This window comes from Temnothorax americanus, unplaced genomic scaffold (genome assembly GCF_048541705.1).
Source record: "Temnothorax americanus isolate GAGA-0224 unplaced genomic scaffold, ASM4854170v1 Scaffold4, whole genome shotgun sequence".
Lineage (NCBI taxonomy): Eukaryota > Metazoa > Arthropoda > Insecta > Hymenoptera > Formicidae > Temnothorax > Temnothorax americanus.
The window spans coordinates 7,907,219-7,932,539 of NW_027509547.1; the positions used below are offsets into that span (position 1 = coordinate 7,907,219).

The 25,321-nt window shown below is 34.0% G+C and overlaps 1 protein-coding gene across 3 annotated transcripts; it reads left to right on the forward strand.

Moving 5' to 3' along the window:
* The first annotated feature begins 109 nt into the window (after positions 1-109).
* On the forward strand, positions 110-25,190 carry Gad1 (glutamate decarboxylase). Of its 3 annotated transcripts, XM_077415006.1 has the most exons (11): positions 110-326; positions 2,747-2,835; positions 3,468-3,558; positions 6,514-6,750; positions 12,984-13,300; positions 13,601-13,852; positions 14,529-14,596; positions 18,332-18,410; positions 19,682-19,831; positions 19,984-20,178; positions 20,321-25,190. In XM_077415006.1, exons 2-11 carry the CDS (start codon positions 2,779-2,781, stop codon positions 20,492-20,494), a joined length of 1,620 nt encoding a protein of 539 aa, XP_077271132.1. In that variant the 5' UTR covers positions 110-326; positions 2,747-2,778; the 3' UTR covers positions 20,495-25,190. The 3 variants fall into 3 exon arrangements, with proteins under 3 accessions (XP_077271132.1, XP_077271136.1, XP_077271135.1); XM_077415010.1 differs by lacking the exon at positions 2,747-2,835; XM_077415009.1 differs by lacking the exons at positions 110-326; positions 2,747-2,835 and adding an exon at positions 3,283-3,301.
* Positions 25,191-25,321: the final 131 nt, after the last annotated feature.

Below are 25,321 nucleotides of genomic sequence, written 5' to 3' on the forward strand. Positions count from 1 at the left end.
GTTTCACCCTTCAACTCCCACCAGTCGCGACTGGACACGGCCACGCCTACGCAAAAGCACCCCCGATCGGGGAGGGTGGCTGCGTAGGTTGCGCGAGACGAAACTGGGTCAGGCAGACTCGAGGCAGGCCGAGTCAGGCCGAAGCTCGAGAGTCGTCCAGGCGTTTTCGGTACGAAGCAGTCCCTTGGAAACCACCCTGAAGCCCGTCGCTTCGCCACTCCGTCGGCATTCCACCCTTAAAACCTACGCTCGTTCTGAGGCAAAATCTAGTCCCCGTTGAGACTAACAAGCCATCCGGCCACATCCGACGAAGAAAAAGGGATTAGGTGAGTACGAGATAAAGATTGTATCAGAAGGTAGATAATTTCTTCTTGCTAGATGAAAATTAATTTTTGGTACAATGTATGTTATAAAATAATCGAGGAATGTTTGAAAATTTGACAATGTATATTGTTCTATGTGTGTGTTTTTTAATAAAAATATAACAATAAGTTGAAATTTAAAGGTATAAAAAGTGTTTAAACAGTACATGTTTTAAAGATCAGTACATTTCTTAAAGAAATGATTGAAATAGCAACAAGTTAGTCAGTTGTCAATAAAATTTAAATATAATTTTAATAAGTTTATCATTAATAAAAGAAATTTTTTAATAATAAACAATCTAATAAAAAAGTAGAAGAAAAAATAGAATTTTTTATTTTAAAATAAAAACATTTTTATGTTTAGATATGAAGCTAAATTATTAGTACAGTTTTAAAATTATGTTAAATTACTGTGTTATAAGTTTATAATGCAATTTTTATAGATATGATATTATCAAAGTTGAATCTCTCAATATTTAATACAGACATGATTTTTATTTTTCTTAATTTTCAATTAGCTTATTTTTAATACATAGTTTAAAATGTTTAACAGTACAGTTCTATTTAATTTTTTTAATAACAACTCACGGCTTTTTATAATTTATAATCTCTCAAATACTTAGTATGGTGCGATGACCTTTTTTCTGTGTAAGAACATATTTTTCGCTACTGGATTTATAAAAAATCTTACAAATTTCAAAAAATGAAAACCAAATTAAATTTAGAAATGCCATAAAAAGGATTGCAAAAAAAAATTAAAATGCGAAATAGCATAATATTGATAAAATAATAATATAACCTTTTAAAAATTGATCTTGACAAGAAAACTGAAGGAGAAGTTAAAATTCGAAATAAAGTACCGTCAACTACAATATGATAATTTTAAAATTATTAACTTAAAACTCTGCTTTATAACAAAAGAGATTTATCTATTTCTTAAATTTTTCGAAAATTTAATATAAATTATGCACGCGTGTTCCTTTATTTTAATGTAAAAAAGATTCAACATATTGATGCAAAAAAATAAATAATTACAACATATCTTAATATTTTACATGACATGTTCTTTCTTATAATACATTCATTAATCATGCATGTTTCATAGACATTCTAATCTTTTCTTTACATTTTTTTCTATTGCACGTTTTAATGTTTTATAAAGGAATCGGTGAATGTTTTTCGGATCTTTTTCAGCTTATTTCTCACGCTTCCAGGACCGCTCTATTGATTCAGAGAGCAAAGCGATCTGATTGCTTGAGAAATTCAAGAAGGTTGTCTTATAAGTAAACTTAGAACACAAAGTGCGATTGATGATCCGAGTTCGTCCATTCTACGATTATATATATTTTTATAATAGTTAATAATAATAAACTCAATAAACTCTGTTTGCAATTCTACACATTTCGCGAGTTTATCTTACTTACTTTAACTCTATCTGCGATAGCACATGATTGAGCATGATGATCCTGTGCCCTCTCAGTATCGCGTATCTTTACTTATTAAAATTTCTTTTTTTAGACAATTATTTTCCTCTAAAATTTATTTTCGTAGACGATACGTCAAAGCACGACTCTTAGCGTGTTCAAAGATAGTTTTTTTATAGCTATTTTCTACACATGCTTTAATGAAACTGCTTATTCTATATTATAATGTGTGTAAGTTATTCTTATGCCTTATTATTTTATTTTATTATTTGTTATTTCTTTTTTTCTATATATTATATTAATTTTATTCTTTATTTTAACAATAAATTTCTAACCAAAAGTACATTCGTAATTCGCCAACAATATAATAAACAATTACTTGACGATTAATCGGACCAAAACCAATGGTCGAATCGTCACGATGATTATTTGCCAATTGTAGTCGATGAAATAAAAGTCTAATTGTTTAATAAATTTATAACTTTTATTTTTTTATAATTTTTTATATATTACTTTTTTCTTAATTGTCTTTTTTTTCTATTAGCTTTTTTGCATCAATTATTTAAATTTTCTAATATTGGTTTCTATATGTGTTACTTATATACAGCTTCAGAGACCCAATCTTAAGCTATCAATAAATGTTACTATTACTTTCGCTTTGCAAACATATATGTTCCATTGAGAAAAAAATAAATAAATAAATTGTGGATTGGTTAGCTTGGAACTTGCAATATGTTCTTCGCCATGGTCATGAAAGTGCTAAAGCTTTGTGTTCTAGGAAATAATTTAAAAAAAAAGACCACAAATTGCTCTCTGTCCATGTTTCTTCGGTCGCTCAGCCTAATCGCGGTTACCACGGCGATTCTCGCTTAACGAGTTCGCAATCACGCTGAGACTCGCCGATGACTCGACGCCGCAGTACGTCGTGACTGAAGCGAAACCTATTGTTGATTGTTGTAGGAACTGTTGAGGCGAGGGACACAAGCAGAGACATGGACAATGTGCAAATGATCGGCACTAAAATCACAGCGATCAAGGAATACTTATATGTAAGGCATCCACATTGCACATCATTCATTTTACGTCTACTCATTTAGTGAGATCGACGTCGACAGTGTCTCTTTAAATATTTCTATTTAATTAATATAATAATATAAGTATATAATGCTTCTCTCGGTAACATACTGACTGTGTTCCTGTTTTATATTTAATTGGTCAAGTCGATTTGAGTTTACAAAGAAATAATTCCTCATCTTATTGCGAATACGTTACATTCAAATCGCAAACCGAAACTTTCCATAATAGTACGCGGAAGTCGTATACCTAATGTTTACATCGATGAACGGCTGTATAAAAAACCGGTCACCGATCGACGAGCATAGTATTGGTGGACATTGTCGACACGATCTGTCTCGCTGATTTCAATCGTAACTACAACTGGGGATTCTTAGGCTAACGCGTGTTAATTTCTTGGTTTCCAGCAAGCGATTGCCGATACTTGTAATAATTAATATGGTTAGTTTATATAAGCAGATTAAATTTAAGTTGGTTTGATTAATAAAAATTCTAACTAAAAAATTCACTTTTAATATTTTCTGAAAATTAATCCAATTAAATGAACATCACGTAAGTGCAAAGTGTATTTTAAGAAGAGAGATCTTCGTTGTGCTTTGAATTTCAGAATTTCGCACGAACGCATTCGCCTACCAGACTAATGAACTCCGAAAACACTTATTCGCTCTCTAAAGAGCATTGCAACCTGAAGTACTCCGGTAAGTGGCAATTGCCAGAAAGCGTTTTCAGTTAATATTTATTAGAACATTGCATGCGATGAGTTTGGTATAAAGATGAATATCGCGAACAACTAACAAACGTATATGGTGCATGATCGCCGCTTTACTCATTCATGCTCTCGATTAAACTATACGATTCTAATAACGATAGTAATTCTAATTCAGCATTATTCGGACACTTAAAAAATTGGCGTGAAAAAATTGGTTTAGAGAGAATAAATCACATCGATATATATTTTATATTACACAAGCGCAGACTTGGCTTTTTGAAAGCAAAATCCGAGAGTCACAATATTGTCCTGATTTCGTGAGGCACGTCGGTCGGAAGGGTGCATAATAATAGAGGATTTAGAATTATTCCAAAGAGGTTGGTAGGTGCCGAGTGGCTGAGGACAGATTACACGCCGCAGGGAGACGGAAGGGTTTGTCATCCTCGTCGTTCGGGAAGTGTTAGCGGGCGATAACGACACGCGCGTGCCGCTCGTAGAATTGTGAATATTTGAATGGGTTCTTGCTTCAGAGAAGGATTTTTATTTTGAACGACTAGTAAATCTCGCGCAAAAACGAGAATTCCCCCTAGAGGACGTAAGTGAATTACGTCGTAACGCGAAATCTGTAGTATTGCTATAAATTAAAGCCGTAATCCGGCTTATAAATCGGCGTGACTAATTGCCACGTGTAACAACCCTCAGAAGGCGTTTTGATTAAAGTCGAAACGCGAGGGTCTAAACACATCTGGTACCAAATGACTATGCACACGATGGATATATCGACTACCGAACTTAATGATACACTTGAGGAAATCAACGAGATATCACGTATAAGAATTAGAATACGAATGAAATAATCTCGCAAAAATAATATCGCATTTATTTAAATGGAAATATTTATGCGCGTAGTATCTACTCTATTATTACGAAAAATACTAATTAATAAGTAGAACAGACGCCAATTAGATGGTACTTATAATGTAACGAAATCTTGAGAGACTGCTACTGGCTTATTTGTATCTCGAAAAGTGCTATAAACCTCGAGAAAAAGGCGGAGGTCTTTGGACATTAGATTGATGGAGCTGGATTAGCTGGATCCGACCGCTGGAAGCCGGGGATTTCCCTTGTCTAACCATAGGCTCAAGGCAATTCACCATAAGTTTTCGTTGCGCCCTCCTTTCTTTAGTCGGCTTCTATTCAACATTCTTGATTATTGAAAAAAATATTCTTATCGATCGAAGAGCGAAGCATTTCAAAAAAATTATTATCGGTCAAGGAGCTAAAATTTTCATCTCCAGTAAATATTTTTGTTCAAATATTAGCCCGAGCTCAGATTAATTTTTATTATTGTAAAGATTTAATAAAATTATTATTTATATTTATGTTAAACTAATGAAGCACAGTAGCGTGTTATAAAACTTGTAAAATTCTGACAATTCTTCTGTATGGTGTTATCAATATGTAGTTAAAAATAATAAAATATATTATATTTTTACAATATTAAGAGAATTGAAAATAAGGATAATGTTATATCTTCTTAAGAAATTTCATTCGTACACATCACTGTCTTAAAATGCTAAATAATAATTTGAAAGCAAAGTCCCATAGTAGCTTGGCTGTTTATCCATGGGATCACCTTAATGCAATGGAAAACGAGGGGATGGTTTACTTCATGGGATATTTTATGGTTGCGCCACGATAGAAGGACAGTTCAATTTACTCAGGATTTACCACGAGCGCATTGAAATGTTCCACTGCAACGACTTCGTTCTGTCTTCATTGAATCTGTACGATTCAATGATCTAACTAGCATATATGTATATGTATATTAATAGGGTACATTGTAATATGTCTTATCGTGCTTTGCTCGCAATTGCGAAAACAGTTCTGATATTTTATATAAATAGCGCATGTAAAATTTTATGCGAAAACTACAATTTTGATATTAATATAACTTTTATTATTTACTCATAAACTTAGTAGTAAATTCAGTATAAAGACAATTTTTAGAGTTTTATCGTTTATTTTATTATTTATTTTTAATATTAATTATGTAAAGCTCAAGTTGAAAATTATGTTCATTGCTTATGGAATAATTGCATTTTGCATGGTTCTTATAGCGTAATGATAATTGCACGCTATTGTAAAGACGGACATAGTGTTAAGATATCAGAAAGGATTCGCTATGAACAGAAAGGAAGAGAAAGAAGAATGTGCATAAGATGGTGTCATCCCACCAAACAAGTGAGAGTGTGTCAATATAGGTTTATACTTTCAATTGTTTGATGAGGTGAAATCATTCTAATCGCGCGTTATCTGCGAGGATGCTATCAAAGTCATGATGGTAGGTCGAACAATGAAGTGACAGCCGAGAAGAATCTTGTCAGTGCGGTATTAATCGCTATGGTAGAAGAGATTTCACTTGATCCCAACAATTAGAGAGTTATCGTAGTCATTGCATTGTACTGCACACAAATTATTATTATTATCCGATTTTATTTTTATAAATTTATGACAAAGATGCAAGTTTAATAAAAAAAATATGGTACTTATTCATTATACAGGCGCTACTTAAAAAAAAATATATATATAACAGTAAATTTAATTATTTTTCAATAAATAGTGTAAATGTGGGTTAAGTCGCTGTATTTTCAAGCAAAAAGAAATTAGAAGTGATTACTCGTATAATGAATAAATACTAAAATTAGTATTGTATATAATATAATATTATATGATAATATATATATAATTTGTTTCGAAAACATTGGGAAAATTATTTATGATGCCTTTTAAATAAAACCTATGCATGATCGTGTTGTATTAATGCTCATTACATTGATGTTTCTACATTGATGGTCGTCGTAAATCACTTAACTGTTATTTAACATAATAAACGAGAACAAAGAATCCGCGCTTGCATTGCAATCTTTTATTTTGTTCACAGATATTCTGCCGCAAAATGCGGAAGGCTATCCGGCAACTAGAGAGTTCTTGATGAAGGTGGTGGACATGCTGCTGGACTTCGTCAAATCAACGAATGATAGAAATGCGAAGATCCTTGATTTTCATCATCCTGACGATATGATGCGTTTGCTCGATCTAGAAATTCCTGATACCGGATTAACTCTTCAACAGCTTTTACTGGATTGCTCCACAACCTTGAAGTATCAAGTAAAGACCGGTAAGAATACTCAAACTTTTTCCATTTTCTCAATATATTAGAACAACTGATAAAGTTTTAATCAAACAACTTTTAATCAGTCAATCATATCTCTGTAAACGTGGCTGTTAGTAAAATTTGTATGATTTTGTAAATAATTGCAAATGTATAATATATAATCTTAAAAGTTACATAATAACACAAATATATAATTAACAATTAAGTTAAATATATAATTTTTTTAATAATAGAAAATGAGCTAATAAAAATCAGATTATGGATAAATATATGAATTACTTCTATTCCAATTTGTGTTAGATTCTTAATAGAAAATCAAGTAAATTATCAGCGGGATGTATACATACTCCAAAGAGAACACCCGTTACAATTATTGTGGAAAATCTAATTATTAATTTTTGGAAAAGACAACAGAAAAACAGAAAGTTTAAATTTTTGAGAATTGAGAAATATCGTTATCGAAAAATAAGCATTCTCGTATTCCTTTGCAAACTCAAGTTATACTTTTGTCATATAATACATAATATTTTGCACACGGTTTGTCAAATGTTTGTATCGGAAAGGTTCTTCATCTAATCGAAACGTCTCAAAATGTTTCGAAACCAAAACATTTAGCGATTGTTACAGAAAAACAGATATGTACCGGACAGACATTCGTTACAGAAAAACAGACATAAATATATGTCTGTTCTGGTAAGGATAAATATTTATGTATCAAATAGCCGTTCGTTTCTTCGTGACTCTTATTACCGAAAAGCCTTTTCATTTTTTTTTACTTTTATAACTTTCAAAATAATTTCATTATTATTTCATTTATACTCCAAGAAGCTTATATATTCTGATTATTTAATTCCGCATAATTTTAAACGTTTTAGAAATAATAGAAAATTGAATTAAAGTAACTCTGCTTTTTTGATTGCCTTTACAATAAAATTCGTGTTTCAAAATTATTAAAGCTCGTGTCAACGCAAAATCCACAACGTTGCTGAGATAGTAGACAAAAAATACCGCAAAAGTGCAAGCACCTCTATCAAGATGAGCATTTTAACACCGTTGCTATCGCACGTCCCTATCCCCTAGAGCGATAAGCCACATAATTTCATATTCAATTTAGCATACGCTCGCAGGGGCGAAGATAAGGTAGCGACAGACACCGGCAATGAAACCCGACGGCTATCGGCCAACCCTCGAAATAGACACATTGACGTCGTGTTTGTAATAAATAGACACAGAGACACACGTGATAACTATAGATAATTCCGTACACTTTTTGTGCCACATTTTATATTATCGCAAATGATAAGATATTTTTTAGAAAAAGCTGCTTTTCTTACACTTCTGTATAAATTATTTTCAAAAAATATATCAGTACGTGAAGTAAGATCTTTTCTTTTACATTTGATTATTAGTTATCAACTAGATTTTGTCACACAAAAATGCTTTAATAAAATTTTAATAAATATATAAAACAGCAAATCTCGTTAACAAAAAAAAAGTATACATATATAATTATGAATTTTTGTATATATTATTTTTCTGTATGAGAACACATCAAATTCTCTTTAGTTCTTCCGGTTTAAATTTTCTTGTTAATTTCGCTAATTCTTTATATATATATATATATATAAATTCTTCAAGATATAAGTAAATTATCCTTCGAGTTCTTTAAGAGTATCAGTTTGCAGAAATTTTGTATTAATAATGTCGACTTATCGAAGTGACTGGTTATCAATATAGAGGCTCGGTTAAATACCAAAAGTCAACCGCAAATCTCCCACGGCGTGCGAAAGTTCGCTATCTCGGTAGGATTCGATTACCAGCTTGAATGGATGGTAATGCACAATGGAGCAGACCTAACTAAACTTAGGCCAGGAATCCCGTTTGTCTGTAGTCCATGTAAAAGGAAGCGAGGGCCGCGTGATCATCCCTTCGATATCGAAGGGCGCGTGCACGATATGTGCTGACAAAAACTCGTTATTAGATTATATGCCGCAAGATTCGGGTACCCTTCGCATATCGGGTTAGGGAAGGGAGAGGATATCTACACTTGGCTACAGGAAAACGTCCTATCGACTGATGTGTATCGATGCAAAAGTCGTTTTTTTTTTAGAAGATCAAATATATCAAAAATATGTTGAAGGGTGACGATAACAGCAACGGAAACGATGATCGCGAAAAAAAGTTAATAAAATTCCACAATAGAAGTATGACTGATAAAACAATGCGATCTAGATATTCAAATAAACATATATTAAGAATAAAAATGCTTTGCAGCGACAATAATAGTTCTGAAATATTCTGAAATAAAAGAAATATGATATATATATATATATATATATATATATATATATATATATATATATATAGAAGTAGAGACTTTAAATATATAAATTGATTTAAACAATACAAATGTTATATATTTAATTTTTTATTAAGGATATTTTTTATTAGTCATAAAGTTGCACATATATACCGATAATGACAGGATATAATTAATCGATTCGTATTTGTTAGCAATAGGTTAAATGACAAATTTCTATGATAATCGCATCTGTACAAATATATTCAAATCACATATCCGATATTGAAACATTGCAATAACTCAATTCTGTTCGAAAACTTATAACTCCATTTACTACGACTCACAAAACTTGTACAAGCACGAAGAATCTGTGACAAATCGAAATTCCAGATGTTTGAAAAGAAACTGAAGAGCTATGCGCTTGAATGTAACTCTTTCTAGGTCACATAGCCATATACGTGCCGAATATTGTCCGCAGGATTTCGCGTAATCTGTTTCTGTCCTCTGGTATTTTTATCGTTACGTAACTGGATATTAGATTGGATGATTTTCTCTTTGTTCATAGATTACAATTGTTTATAGTTTATACAGCAAAATTCATTATATGAAATAACAAATGATACAATAATTCTGGAAATAACTTATGCAATAGGTATAATTTTCTACATAACTGTAATTAAAAAGGAATCTTCCAAATTCGTATTATTGGCTATTAGTATAAAAAGACTGCGACGTTAGACGTTATTGCTCGCATAAGTTTGCACGTGGCACTCGAGGTGGCGAATTTCAATGGGATTGGTGTAATTAAGAGCCATTTCTACACGATTTTTCCTTAGTAGGGTAGAGGGGAAACAGTAAATAGGGAGCGGAACCCAGCTGCGGAGGGTGGGTATACACTGTGCGATATAGGGGTGGCGATATTTCGCGAAGCTTTGGCGCGGCAGCATCGGGCTGCAGCATCACGCGGAGGAATTTAAATTGATATCGATAGTTCGTCGTGGAATGCGTAAATCGGTTCGTCACGGAATGCGAAAAACGCCGTATCATGGGAAGTATTCGAGCGATGATAGTTTCCGACGAAAAAGATCAAACATACCATCAGACATTTAAAATACGTGTAACGCATTTGTTCGCTTGGCAAGGCAAAAGAGCATTAAACTCGATTCTATTTTCTGTAAATTATCCAATTAAAAAGTAATAGTTTTATAAAATTTGCCGTTATAAGATACATTTCTGAAAACGTAAAATAACAGATTTTTATAGTTTTTTTCTAGCATTAATATTTATATGCTCCAATAGTGAAATGAGAATCATAATTTTTCATAATACAATGAACAAAGTGATGTAAAGAAGCGTATTATGACTAAATATATTGCAAAATGCTTTATAGACGTAATATAACAGCAATGCCAAGCACAATGTTACCTGCCTTATGAGCGGTATGATTGATCGCGCAGCATTAATGTTAAGCCCGAGTTACACACTTCGCTCCATACAAATCCCGAGTCCTGTAATATATCACCGTAGTCTGCTCGAAGCAGGTTCTCCTTGCGTACTATCTTTTTTCCGACTATGCGAGGGCAGGAGCAAATTAGTCGGAAAATGATTCCCTGGGATAGCATAATCGCTATACAAAGAATCGGCCGCGTTTGAGACAAATCGTTCATTGTATTGCAAATCGAAATCTTAGATACGCAGCTAATTATAATTAAATGCAAACATATATATGCAAAAAGAAAAAATAATCAAAAATAGTCTCTTTGAATCTGTAATCGTTGATCAGCTTATTTCAGATAATATTATATTGATCTTTGCTTGATATTTGTTCGTATTTATCTGTAGTAAAAAATTACATACGATATAAAAATTACAAATAGAAAACGGAAACACATCGGCTAATAACATGAGGTTAGAGTCGTTAATTTAACGTAGCCGCTGCGAGAAGATGCCAAGATGACTGTTCGCGCGATCCTGAATTCGCGGCAGAAATCTGCATAACGCAAAGCGGCTTATCTTGCACCAGTTGGTCGCACGTGTTTGTTTTTCGTGGGCGGTATACGCGTTTGAGAGCCTCTGCAAACAATCTAGTCGAGCAGCGACGCGTGTGACGCGCAAAATGCGGGCGCTTCGGACCATCGAACCCTGCTCCACCCTTGGCCAGGACGCGATTCTGTCGCTCCTGCTAGACGGAAAGAGGAGAGAAGGTCGGTCGTCTTCTCGCAGACCCCCTCGACCGGACGCGTGCCACGAGCCACGGACCGAGATAATTGCGAATAACAGTACGACAAACGGCTCAAATACCACTATCTGATATCGTGTCTGAAGCGATTTTCGTGTCGGATCGTTGATATTTGCTTCCATCGATCGGTCTATGTCTAGCTATTTACAAAGATTATTGAAATAGTGGAGATTTCTTTCAAGATTAGATGAGAAAGTAAAATCCGTCAGGTGTTTGCAATCAATATAAATTTTCAGAGCAGATGGAATATATAAACTGCGTATTACTGATAGTATAAAGAATATATAGCAGATTATAAGTCATATTTGATAAGTAGAAGAATATCGTTTGTTCCGATTTATAGCCGTAATTATCGTGATAATAAAATTTCTTTTTCAAGAATATATCGACTATCATTTTATGCATAATCGTTTTCCACTAATAGAATTCCTTTAATGGAAATACGTGGTCCGCGTTCGTGAGGAGAATCCTCCGACAAGAATCGGAGATTATCCTTCTAGACCTTTAACGTCGGTTCGACTTTACCACGCGTCGAATCCCAGGCTGTTGCCGTCGGTGAAGGGGAATGTCCGTAGTTCGTATGATGCCGTGTGTCAATCATTCCGTAAAACCAGAAGATTAAAGTGTATATGTATGTACTACCGAATAGATCAATAGCGTGTACTTAATACAATTTGCCGTAAACTCGAATTAATATCGTTAGTGTAAAAAATTCCGTTAGGTCGTATGAACATACGTTCTGTCTAAATAAATTTTAGATGTTAGACTTTTGATATAAATTTGAGATATTTAAGCCTCTCTTTATTTTTATGCGATGCATACCTTTGATATATCAGCATCCGCGCGTCGTGCGGTAAAGCATAAGATAATCGATCACACAAAGGTCAAAGTCTTTTCGATACCGCGGATATTCAACGAAGTAAATCCATCATATTTCAAGGATCAAGGGATTTATGCTATCCCAAAAAGGTGATAGTGCTCGCAGGGTTCTTTTATAGGGTCCTATGATGTTTGTACGTTCCATTGATTGTTTCCGGATGAAACATGGGAGAAAACACGAGAAAAAACGTTTTTAAAAATTTTGATCAGTCATCTTTTTCTTCTTTATACAATAATTTATAGCTTCTTCGCACTTTCTTTCTTTTTACAAATGTCTTTTTCTAATATTGATTTAAACTAAGTGGGCTGAACGCGGAACGCAAATAGCGGATTAGAAGGCTGAAATGCTTAGGCATTTATGAAAGAGAAGAGAAATTTAGAAAGAGAGAGAAAATTAAGTACTCGCTCCCCTAGTTGCATCAGAAGGCTGCGCTCCCATCGAACAGAAGCATTAGGCCTGATCCTCGCGCGATGTTCAGCCGAGCGGATGACAACGTACTCGGGAAGAGCTTAAATCTCTCTCTTGCCGCGCCTTTTCTCTTGCGTGCCTTTAACTTTACGCGACATTACAAGGCCGCGTGTAAATGTAATAGTACTCGGACACGTGCCACGTCAACGTTATTAATTACTTTCCTGTTAAGAGCCACTTGTCAACAATCACTGCAGTGTGATTTATCGCCAACGTGCGGTAATTAATTTTTCCACCACCTTTGCATAATTTTCGACAAGGATACGCACTTTAGCGAAATTTTAGTCGAATTATATGGGATTAGATTGCGATTTTTCTCTGAGAAAATTCCTTCCTCTTGTTTTTAGGACACCCACGTTTCTTCAATCAACTATCATGCGGTCTCGATTTAGTGTCTATGGCCGGCGAGTGGCTAACTGCGACGGCAAACACGAACATGTTTACCTACGAGATCGCGCCCGTATTCATTCTAATGGAGCATGTTGTTCTACAAAAAATGCGCGAGCTTATAGGCTGGAACTGCGGCGATTCCATTCTCGCACCAGGAGGATCTATTAGCAATCTTTACGCCTTTCTCGCGGCCAGGCACAAGATGTTCCCGTACTACAAAGAAAAAGGACTCGCTGCCTGCGGAGGACAGCTGGTTATGTTTACGTCCGATCAGGTTCGCGTTTGAATTTAATTAAACTCTACTCACTATTTCTATATTTTTAAAACTTTTCTTCTATTTGACAAAATTTAACTTTTAAAAACCGTTAGCGGAAAATTCCAGAAAAATTGAATAGTTATAACGAAATTATAATATATCATGTAAAAAAATATTAAGCAATAAAATTATAAATATTTTAACATAATTAAAGTAAATTACATAAGTTTCAAATAGATTGATTAAAGTTTCATACGCATTCATGAGAGGAAATTGATTAGGTTGTTTATCATTAGCGTGGATTATTAATGCCCGCAGTGCCATTATTCTGTGAAATCATGCGCGTCCGTTTGCGGCCTCGGTACGGATAATTGCGTGATGGTGCCTAGCGACGAGCGCGGTCGCATTATTCCCTCGAAACTGGAGGAATTGATCCTGGAGCGCAAGGCCAAAGGTCACATACCGTTCTTCGTGAATGCCACTGCGGGAACAACGGTTATTGGTGCATTCGATCCGATCCCGGAAGTCGCTGATATCTGTAAAAAGTACAATCTGTGGCTGCATGTCGACGTAAGTAATACACACACACTTCTCGAGAAAAAATTAAATATATACATTATAAATAATATATTGTATTTATAAACGTCTGTGTTCAAGTGTATATCAAATACATAAATTTAAATAACATTTGTTGGAACATTTTAATATTTATACTACGTAAAATAAAATAATAATTATTCTCAATCAAATAAATTTTTCTCGATATTGATAAAAAAAAAGATATATATTAATTATCGATTAATTTTGCATATTATACATATTATATCCACTTAATAATAACTATATGTAAAGTAAAAAATATATAGTATATAATAAAAGAGAGAAGATATTAATTTAATCGAATAGCTTCAAAGGCCTATTTAAGCAGTATATACCGTTTCAAACTAGATGCGCTTATGCAATCAAGCCCATCCAAATACGATTTAAGCTGTAAATGCCAAACACGTAAGAACCTTAACGTAAATAATAAATGTGGGAAGCGGCAGAGGTTCCACCAGTACTACATTCGCGAGCGAATAGTAGGGCGAATTCAGAAAATACCGGATCTATAAGTCAGATTAAGAAGTGCTTAAAGAAATTCCACATTTTGATCGCATGTCTCTCATGTTAATTTTTTGCATTCCATCATCGTGTATATATTCGAAAGAGAGATCCATCATCGAATAATCATTTATTTCTGTTATAGGCGGCTTGGGGTGGTGGACTGCTTCTGTCGAAAAAGTACAGGCATCCGAGACTGACCGGCATCGAACGGTAAGTGCTAAATAAAATATTAAAAATGTATACCTATACACAAAAGTTGAACCGTGCATGGTAAAAAAGAACATATAAAATCAATAAGTTTTTAATTAAACTATTTTATAATTTGTCGCCATATTTTGAGATCAAATACTGTTATCTTTTTCTATGTCTCTTTATTTTTATAATGTTTTATTTGTTTATTGCATTATTTAAAATTCTATTTACTTCCGCAACTATAAAGCTGAATATAGCGCGTATACCGTTGAATGTGTAGGGGAGATCCAATCCACACATTTTATAGTTTATTGAGGCTTAGTTGGGCTTAGTTATAATGGACTTCTTTGAAAAAACGCCTCGAACCCGATGCACATCGCATATGTGGGGTAAAATCGATACACGTTCCTTTTGACGTAGTTGTGATTCGAACGTCGGGCGCTGCAAATAATTTTACATGAGAATGGTCGAAGGCAGTCAGCCCGTAATGTATCGCTCGCATAAACCGCGATTAGGATGCTACGAGGGGCTGGCGTCAGATTGCCCTAAAATTTCTTGCATTAGAAATACATATATAAAATCATATCAAAAATTATAATATATATTTTTACATTATAAATGGATGAAAATATTTTTCACTAAAATTTAAATTTAGATTTATTGTTAACTATAATATTAAAAATAGTGGAAAAGAAAGAATACGACGCCCAATTGGATTTTTCAATATACAATATCAAATGCAAATTATATCTACAAAAAGCGCAGAGAATATGCGCAATTTCTGATTGTATATTTGTGGACACGAACTCAACGGAACCCTTCGAGCTGTGTGATAGGGGTCAGGGGTACGGACGAGACATGCATGGGGTTGGCGAGATTAATCCACGATTTGCATCCAGACGCATCTGCTCCCTAGATTCAGACAATCCCTGACCTGAAAATCGGTGCGAGAAGTCTCTCGGGGATGATTTATGTACAAAAAAAAATAGCAATCCGTCTATCAGAGTATACCATCAATATTTTTCAATAATGTTGATAAAATAATGTATCTTATATGTGTTAAGGTATAATAACATTATAATGAAAATGATATTTTTTAATTAACATTTACGTAATCAAAACGATTTTTTATATTTACAAAACTTTTCACCGTGTATATTTTACTACAAATATCTACGATTTAGAGACAAATCACAATTACGAATTACCTTTTCTTCGCCATGTCGAATCCGAGCTGTTTCGCAAATGCACGAATCCGCGATTTTTCTGTGTGGACTGTACCGCGACGGGAACTTCCTTCCTGGAAGTCTTGATTAAAATGGCAAACGAAAGGCGCGCATAGAAAGATCCGACGCATGAGCAACAGCTGGATCAGTTCCCTGGAGCACATTTGCAGAACAGAATTCTCCTCTTATATCGACGCGCCGCGGCGCCGTGCCACCACCGTGTCTTCCTCCGCGAGCCTGAAATAAAAGCCCGTGCCTTGACAATGCCGGATTAAACTCGTACAAAGAGAACTGCCTCCCTCGTTCTCCGGTCGGTTCTCATTCCTCCCCCACTGTCCCCTTCGCACCCGCGTCCTAGATTACGTAGAATTGAGAAAGAACCATGATTTCACCTTCACGATAAAGTTGATATGATCGGACTTAAAGAGGCAGGTCGGAGAGAGAGAAAGTTGTGGGTGTACGTAAAGCTCAAAGTTCGAGATTTACGTTTCAAGCCATTGGTTAAGAATATAAATCGGACCACCTGCTCAACTTCCTTCAAGTCAGCTCCAAGTTCTTAATTATACAAGTTCCTATAGTTTCTCATTAATCTCTCGAGGAAGTTTAATTATTATTTAATCCTCGTCATTACAGAAATATCTTATGATCTTTACTTTTTGAAATTGTTACTTTCTGAAGAAAATGTCTGACTTGTATTTTCATAAAACTTGTATTTTCGTCTTCGTTCTCGCGTTACATGAATATACTGTGGTGCCGATAGAAATTAACTTCTGTTGACATCTTCCTTTGATCATTACCGAGTCGGAAGCGTAATTCTCGCGCTATCGAACATAGAACTTCCTCACATATAGTGCACGCACATTACGCTAAGGGTGCGGGTAATTAACATCCCTTGTAATATATATCGAGCGGCTTTTGGGGTTGGCACCTTGGATGAATTTAAAAGCGAATAGAAGGGTGGGCCGTGTGCGCCAGCTTCAGCTGCGAATCGCATTAATCACTCGAGCTTTATACACACTTCTCAAGTGATCTGTGTGTCTTATGCGAAGAAAAAATTTTTTATCTGACATTTCTCTTCCACTAAATTGATACTCGTAAATTTATTGTAAAAAGTTTATAGTGATTTTCATGTAAAAAAGTGCAACGCCAGTTGCTGTTCTAATTTTAATTTATTACTAGTATATTATATAATTATAAGTAATAATTAATTACAAAATAATTCAAACCAATACGTGCAATTATTTTTTAAAATTAATGTTTTACTTGTAGAAAAATCTTAAAAATTTAAACGTTAACGTTTATTCAAGTTTAAAATAAATAAAATTTTATAATATTCATTTTGCTTACCAAATTTGATATAATAATAAAAATATAAATAATTATAAATTTGCTTTAGAGAGTAACGAAAGATAAAGACAAGTAATTAAGAAACGAACGTTAACGTAAATTATTGTGTAAGAAAAAATATTACACACGAGATCGAATATTTGTTAGAATTAAACAAATAGATATGTCGATCTGTAACATGAAGAAGGATGCATACGAGTGAATAATGGACAGTGTCTGCTAACGACACGAATCGCGCTTCGAGGGTGCTTCAAGAGTACCCTCGTATCATCCGCAGGATGTTCAGCCAACACGCGGGACCGGCGGCGTCGTGATAAACATGTCACTTGCCAAGTATCAAATATTTATCATAAAGCACGCAACTTACGCGCTTAAAGCTGTTTTATAAAAAGTTTTATAAAAAATGACGCGTACTATTTTTCATTTGTTCTAAATCCTATAATTTTATCTATGCCGAATATTTGTAACAAATACTATTTGTTGCAACACTTTGTTTTATTATTTACTGTATTTTATCAGATTTACTTCTTTTTGCTCCAATAATTTTGTGCACCATTAACCGCTAAAATACCCTAAAACAAATTTGGGTCGAGGAATGTGAATGTAGATTCTCACGTATCACAATGCTTTTTCAAGGATTAAGAAGGGTTAGAGGTTTTTACCGCCGGAGTGGGTCTCCGAGGACCAGGGGGTTAAATCCGGTCCCGTGGCTGTATTAATAGCTCTCCTCTCGATATGATAGACCCCCTTCCGTGGGCACGGCGGGAAGATAACTCATATTTTATCCCCTATTGGTTCCCGTGGGAGTGGATAAGAGTTTGACGACCAGCTGAGGTCGGCTGGCTTTTTCAACCAGCTCGGCGAAGACTCGCTTCGACAGGTTGCTGATAAGGCGAAAAAAGAATAATTGTCTATACTATTCGTAAAATGTACGGCTTATTTGATATACTTTGTTATCACAGAGACCTTTCCTATTAATGAGATAAAATTGAAGTAAGTTCTTCTTACAATTAGCATAGAATTAAACTTGCTATATTTACAACAAATCTGATAGTACTTCTAATTCTGGAGTAAATTTCATTATCTCAACAAATCGCGCAAATTTCATTATCTCTCAGAATAATAAAAAATTATCTATCGAAGAAAAGTTTTTATGAAATTCCAATGTATGATTTTTCAGAGCTGATTCAGTAACATGGAACCCGCATAAACTTATGGGAGCCCTGCTTCAATGTTCCAGTATTCACTTTAAGGAAGACGTAAGTTATGAAATTAGACGTTATTAATTAGATAGTATTTCCACTAATATGTGAAAAAATCTTTTAAATTACAAAAATAATTATTATCAGCCATATAATTTAACAGGAAATATTATATCAAAAAATATTATCACTATATTTTATCTTCTTGTTCAAAGCGTTTATATTTTCGATTTCTATTATCTTATACCTTTCTCCTTTAATTTTTTATTCTGACACGATCCACAAAACGTTGAAAAATAAAATAATAACTCCCCACGAATAACTATCGACGTTGCATCCACGACGCGTTCAAGACGTTGCACTCTTAGAAATCCTCCCTGTTTCCGAGCGTACTGAAATTCCTGCATCGCGCAAGGGCAACGAGACAACACTAGTCGCATTCCGAGGGGTAGACCTACGTGCCGGGGTGCTCGGCACTACAGGAATTTAATTAAACTAAGAGATAACATATGTTGCCGTCCGTCTACAGCGCGCCGCCGGGGAGGGTCTATCCCCCCACGCGCGACTCAGTTATTGCTAACTCCGAACTTCCCCTTCGGATATTAAAATTCCGTGCACCGGCTGCCGCGAGATATCCGGGGGAGAACGCGCCGCGCGCCGCGCGCCGCGCCATGCTTTTGTCGGATGCCGTTGACGTTGAAGCGCGGTGTCCACAAGGGATGCTTCGTTGACATTGACAATCATGTTGCTTTATCTAATAATACAGATCTACAAGTCGCGGACATGTGAAAGTATTAATTTTTTAAATGTATCTATGTGTGGTTACAACAATTTAATACTCATTTTCCACTGATTGTCAGTATTATCAACGTTGAAAGACAGTGATAATAACAAAAATGCATAAACGTGGAACTACAGAATCCCTTCTCTAGCTTGAAAATACAAAAGTATTCGCTAGTTATGTAAATCAACGTTACGTAAAGTTCTCTACACGATGTAGAACATTGTTTAAATATATAGTAAACTTCGGAAAAGCGACTAAGAGAAATAATAATCAGGTCTAAAACAATGGTGGCCAATAATGGAGTAACACATCGGTGCGGCATATCCGCCATTTTGTAAATTCAATATCCTGAGTATTCCTCCTCTCACGCGCATGTGTTGGAGCGTCGTATCGATCCAGACGGATTCGCCCTCTTCCTCCTCCGGCGGCCTGTCAATCGTAAACCATGCGAAACAATTCCAGAAACGCTCCGTTATCGGAAAAATGTTGCAGGCACCCTCGTCTCTCGTCTGTTTTGAAAGCGAGAGCTGTTTCCATTTTGCAGGGGCTACTGATCAGCTGCAACCAAATGTCCGCGGAATACCTGTTTATGACGGACAAGCTGTACGACGTGAGGTACGACACTGGCGATAAGGTCATTCAATGCGGCCGTCACAACGACATTTTTAAGCTTTGGCTGCAATGGCGCGCCAAGGTACAAAATCCATTGGCATTGTTACAGAAAGCCGATTTTACGCTTTCTCATTACACGCGTCCGCGTCGACTCGGCATTCTCTTCAGCCACGCATATAGGCTGCGCTACCACAGTGATTTAAACTGAAAAGATGAATTTCATTTTATTATTAGGGAACGGAAGGTTTTGAGAAGCACATGGATCGGCTGATGGAGCTGGCGGAGTACATGGTTAGGAGGATTAAACAAATGCCCGACAAGTATTACTTGATTCTCGAACCTGAATTGGTCAACGTCTGTTTTTGGTATCTGCCTACGCGCGTGCGGAACATGCCACATACCGCGGAGAGAATAAAAATCTTAGCCGAGGTGCGTTTGATGAATTTAAGGACATATACGAAATACACAAACAACTAATTTAGTCAATTTCATTAACATTATGGAAAAGCTTTAGAAATCTCTTTCGAAGAAGAAGTTTTAGAATAAGAGAAAACACTGTTCATGCTTCTAGATATGTCCAATTCTGAAAGGTCGCATGATGCAATCCGGCACGCTGATGGTTGGTTACCAGCCGGACGATCGACGGCCCAACTTCTTCAGGAATATCATTTCCAGTGCCGCTGTAACGGAGGCCGACGTCGATTTTCTCCTGGCTGAGATGGATCGACTCGGCCATGACTTGTAAGAAATCTGTCCACACACATAGGCATTAATTGATACGATGTGCAGCGATTAGCTGACTGGCACAATCATCATTGACAAAACCGCGTGATTCGTGATATTATCTCAGTGCATTTTTCGCGACACGTTTTAGAAAAAATTATAAATTTGAGACTCAGGTCACAAAATTCAGAACCACCAATACGAACGTAAGACAATACGATAAAATAGGCGGTTTTAATGTTACGATTGAAGATACAACACAAATATCGATTTTATCTCCGGTTATATATTCTCTAATTTTCCGCCAAAAAATGACGTCACACTTTAATAACGTAAATTTATTTATTTTACTTGAGTAAGATTTTACTTACTGAGATTACAGTACAATACAATATCGTATAATTTTACAAACATTATTTTACACGTAGTGTAAAGCTATATCACAATTTCTAATTAATTTTTAATTAATTTAGTATTTAAATTTTTATTAGACTGAGCAAAGGAAACATTTCCCATGGTATACTTTAGACTATTACGCATTTGTGCCCGTAACCATTCATTCGTCGTTCCATAACATGTTTTATAAAATCTGGATGAATCGATATACTATATAATTTATTGGTACACCAGAAAAATAATTTGAACTTACTTCTCATTATCGAACGGAAATGATATTAGTGAAGGGTCGATGTGTAGTTAAATGCTTCTTTATCTCGCGACCAGTTTGCAGCAGCGACCTGCACGTCGAAAAATATATGTAGTATATAAGTTTTCTAGATTTAACGAAATACACGGCATATCCAAGAAACGAAGTTATGAAATCAAGTTACAAAGTTAATGATGCTTCCGGCCGTAAGCTGTGCAGATTTGTTATTTTTTGCTGCTTGATGCACGCACGATAATATTTATGCAAGTGATAAAATGATCAATCATTAATCGAAGCAATAATAGTGTACATCCGCTTTTCAAATAAAACATCTAAAAATTTTTTTTCATTCTCGAAACGCGGATTAGGTTGTCGTTGTTCAAAATTTATATTGAAAACTTGTTTTTAATGTATATACTACTTTTGCGAGTAATATATCAAATTGGTTTTGAAAGATTTAAGTATATGAAGTTACAAATGGTTCTTTGAATTTATAAAAGAATGTTTTTTTCTTGCAAATATTTTATATTTATAAACACGTTAAATTAAATATATTTAATTTGTTAACAATTTTTGTACAATTTATTTAAAGATTCTATGCACCATTTACTGCGTCTTACGCTCTTAATTAGCCTTCCTTTTTGTCCACTGATTATCAGACATTTCAAATATTTCTGAGATTCTTTTAATAGTTTTAATTATTTAATTATATAATTAATTAAATAGTTACATATATATATATATAGTTAAAATTATTTGACAAATTTGTTAAAAATTATGCAAAATTAATTAAAGTCATGCAAAAATTAATTCCCAGCACGCATTCAAATAAAAATCGTAATTTATCGTAATTTAATCAGATTTTATCAGAATCTGCAATTTGTCCATAATACGCTGGAACGAAAGCAACTCTGTTTTCGGGCAGTGTAAAAATCCATTTAGAATGTAAATTGTAAGCGCTACGGCTAATCTGTCGGAGCTAAAGTGGTGCTCTGTCCCCATTGTACGATTTGCAACGAATCGTCAGCCATTAGCTACGGGAATAGAAAATTTCTATCGCCGTAGCTTTAGGGATATATATATATAGATAGCACAAATGCGACATCACTTTTCATAGAAAATAGATTTAACACCGAGCGTTATTCTGTTGGAATATTAACAAAGTTTATAATTTATCGATTGTTTGCGAAGATAATGTTACGAGATGGACTTCATCTATTATATACAAAATTATATTATAATTTACTGTTAAACAGTTCTAATCGAAAGGAGAGTACTAATATATATTTAATATAGATATATAAAAAAAAGTATAAATATATAAATATATCAAAGCATATATTATATATATTTAGTGTTGAAATTTTAAAAATACAAAACACAAACCCATGAAAGTACATGCTTTTTCGAATATTCATGCGAACGGTTGCCACTTATAATAATTAGTTCGTCAATTCTGTTAGAAATCTATTGATCGTTTTATTCAAACGCCATAACGCACTATTGAAAGTAATGATTGCACGCCACAAAGAATTGTGTGATGCAATAATCATTTTCAATATTCTAGATTTTATATTAATTCTTGAGAAAGTATACTTCTGTAATTTCCTGATATTCATATTACGTATTAATTTATTAACTCATTTTCTCTAATTCCTCTTATATGTTTTTGTGATCATTATTTCACATTATATAAATAATTGCATAATATTCATTACAAACACAGTAAACTTATTATTACGAATGACGACAAGTGTTTCGATTTGTTCGACACTTGCAATAGAACAATTCTATAGATTTCAATTCACTCGCCAATATGGAGTAACAGAAAAAGGTATTTAAAGTAAGTAATATGGAATATCTAGATATAATTATACAAGAATTATAAGTGTATTTATGTACACAACACACATACATCTTTGGATTATCCCGTGATTATATACCGCGTTTCTTTTTCTGCCGACGACGATTGCTGTGCCGTGACAATTAGCTTAAGTTTAAACGAATATATTTAGATGGGGAACCGCAATTAGTGCCGGGATTAAATTAATACAGGATTAATCGAAGCAGAAAGCAATCGATATGTCCTGATACCTGTAATTTAATGCCAAAGATGTTAATTCTACATACTTAAATGGAAACTCTTGGCTGATGGATTATAGCGGGTGGTGTCAATTCAATTTGAAACGTTTGTAATGTGTAAAATATGAAGCGCATTATATATATGCTGAACTCTGCTTCAATGAGACAAATAAAGGCAAAATTCATTAAGAAAAATAATTCATTAAAGTATGTTCACAGTTTTAAGGTAAGAGGAAAAATAAAAAAATCTATTTTTCTCTTTAGAATATATTTTCCTTTATCTGCATTTTTACATAAGAGACCATTTTATTAAGAATTCTCATAGTAATTAATTTAAAATAAAGATATAAACATTATAAACATTTTTTTAAGACAATAAATTTATTATTGCATATAAAAATATCAAAGTTTTTATAAAACAGTTTTTAAAGCAGTTACAGTTAATATTGCCACACAATTTGAGATACCGTTTACGAGATTAGATTGTATTTGTATTTTGATTCAGAGTTCAGGCAATTCATTTGCAATCATTGTGCGCCAAAGAAAAGGGACAAAATGTATTTTTTGAGAAGAAAATGAATTAAACTATTCATCTGACCAGCAAACCGATACCTGTAAAGAAGAACTCTATCGAATCACTGTTAACTATTATTCATAATTCTATCAGCGTTGCGAGTTTTTTTAGACATAGTCGTTGGCACTGCCGACATAGTAATCAATGCTACTCATAAACGAATCTCTCTCTTTCTCTCTCTCTCTCGTGATTACACACGTCTCTTAATTCCCGTGTAAATGATCGTTTTTTAAGCAAAAGAGTGATATATTTGTACGGAAAGTATACTCGTCCCTGTAGACTGCCCGATTATTTTATTAGCTTATATATAATTAGCAGATATATTAATGTGTTTGGTGCTGTACATTTTTCTTCAAGATGTGTAAAAAACATCTTAGCACATTTATGCGGCCAATATGTAATGAATATTAGTAAATAGTATTAATATAGTAAAGTATTAAAGTACCGATTTATTAGATAAATTATACAACTTGTACAATCACAATTTAGAATTGCAAGTATTATATTGATTTTTTTGTAGCTAATTAGAGCGAATGTTATAAAGTTTGTATATAAAGCCATTTTAATGCGTGCGAATATTTTGCATATTGTTGGCGCGATATAAAATTTTAAATCTAAATTTTTCTTTTAAACTAAACTTTTTTTAAAATAAACTATACTTAATTTTCTTGTATAATGTTATGCACAATTTGCACTGCACAATTTTGTATAATGCACACTCTTATCATATATGCCATTTTTTGCACTCTGCTCTTATAATATATGTTGTATTGCATATGTTAGATTTTAATCGTTATATTACGTTTATAAAATATTGGACTAATAGTATTTATTAGTCCGTTTGTCTATCTTCGACAGTCTACATCGACGAGAAATACGTATATATGTAATCGAATAAATCTTTTACGATTACACGATTTTGTGTTAACGAGGTAGAATATCATGTCATTCTGATAATCATTATTAAATGTAACTAAGTTCCTTTGCTGGCGATTTATCGCGCCGACTTTAGAAGTCGTTGATCTCATTAATTATTAGTCTAATTATTAGTCTAAGTTGGTAACGAAGTAAAGCAACAACAAAGTCCCACGTCTTCCAAACGATGAGAGTATTGATTAGTGTTTAGCGAGGAAACCTCGAAGTACTTTCGAGGAGAAAGCTGTCCTTGTATACTGTAATGAGAAATACATTTATATATACAAATATATATATCTATATATAGAAAAAATATCTATGTACATGCGTGTGTAAGATGTGTCGTTGATATGTGAACGAGAAGCGAAAGTCAAGAGTATGTGCGACGATGTAGAGATGTTTGCTGGCACATAACTATGTTGTTCGAATACCGCCTACACCTAATTGCCCTTATTATCCACTGTATATCAATGTCTAATAAACTGCTGTTATCCCAAATTATCAACACGTAACTCGTATAAATTTCTCTCTCGTTTCTATTTTCTTCTTTTTTAAAAAACGATTTTTTTTTACGTAAAGATTAAATGCAAAATATATTGGCACTATGTAAATTTTGTGTAAAAACTCTTTAT

Coding starts and splice junctions, on each gene's coding strand:
- Gad1 (XM_077415006.1), top strand. CDS start 2,779: ATGGACAATGTGCAAATGATCGGCACTAAAATCACAGCGATCAAGGAA. Junction 13,301..13,600: donor TTATGTTTACGTCCGATCAG/GTTCGCGTTTGA, acceptor TAATGCCCGCAG/TGCCATTATTCTGTGAAATC. Junction 18,411..19,681: donor GTATTCACTTTAAGGAAGAC/GTAAGTTATGAA, acceptor TCCATTTTGCAG/GGGCTACTGATCAGCTGCAA.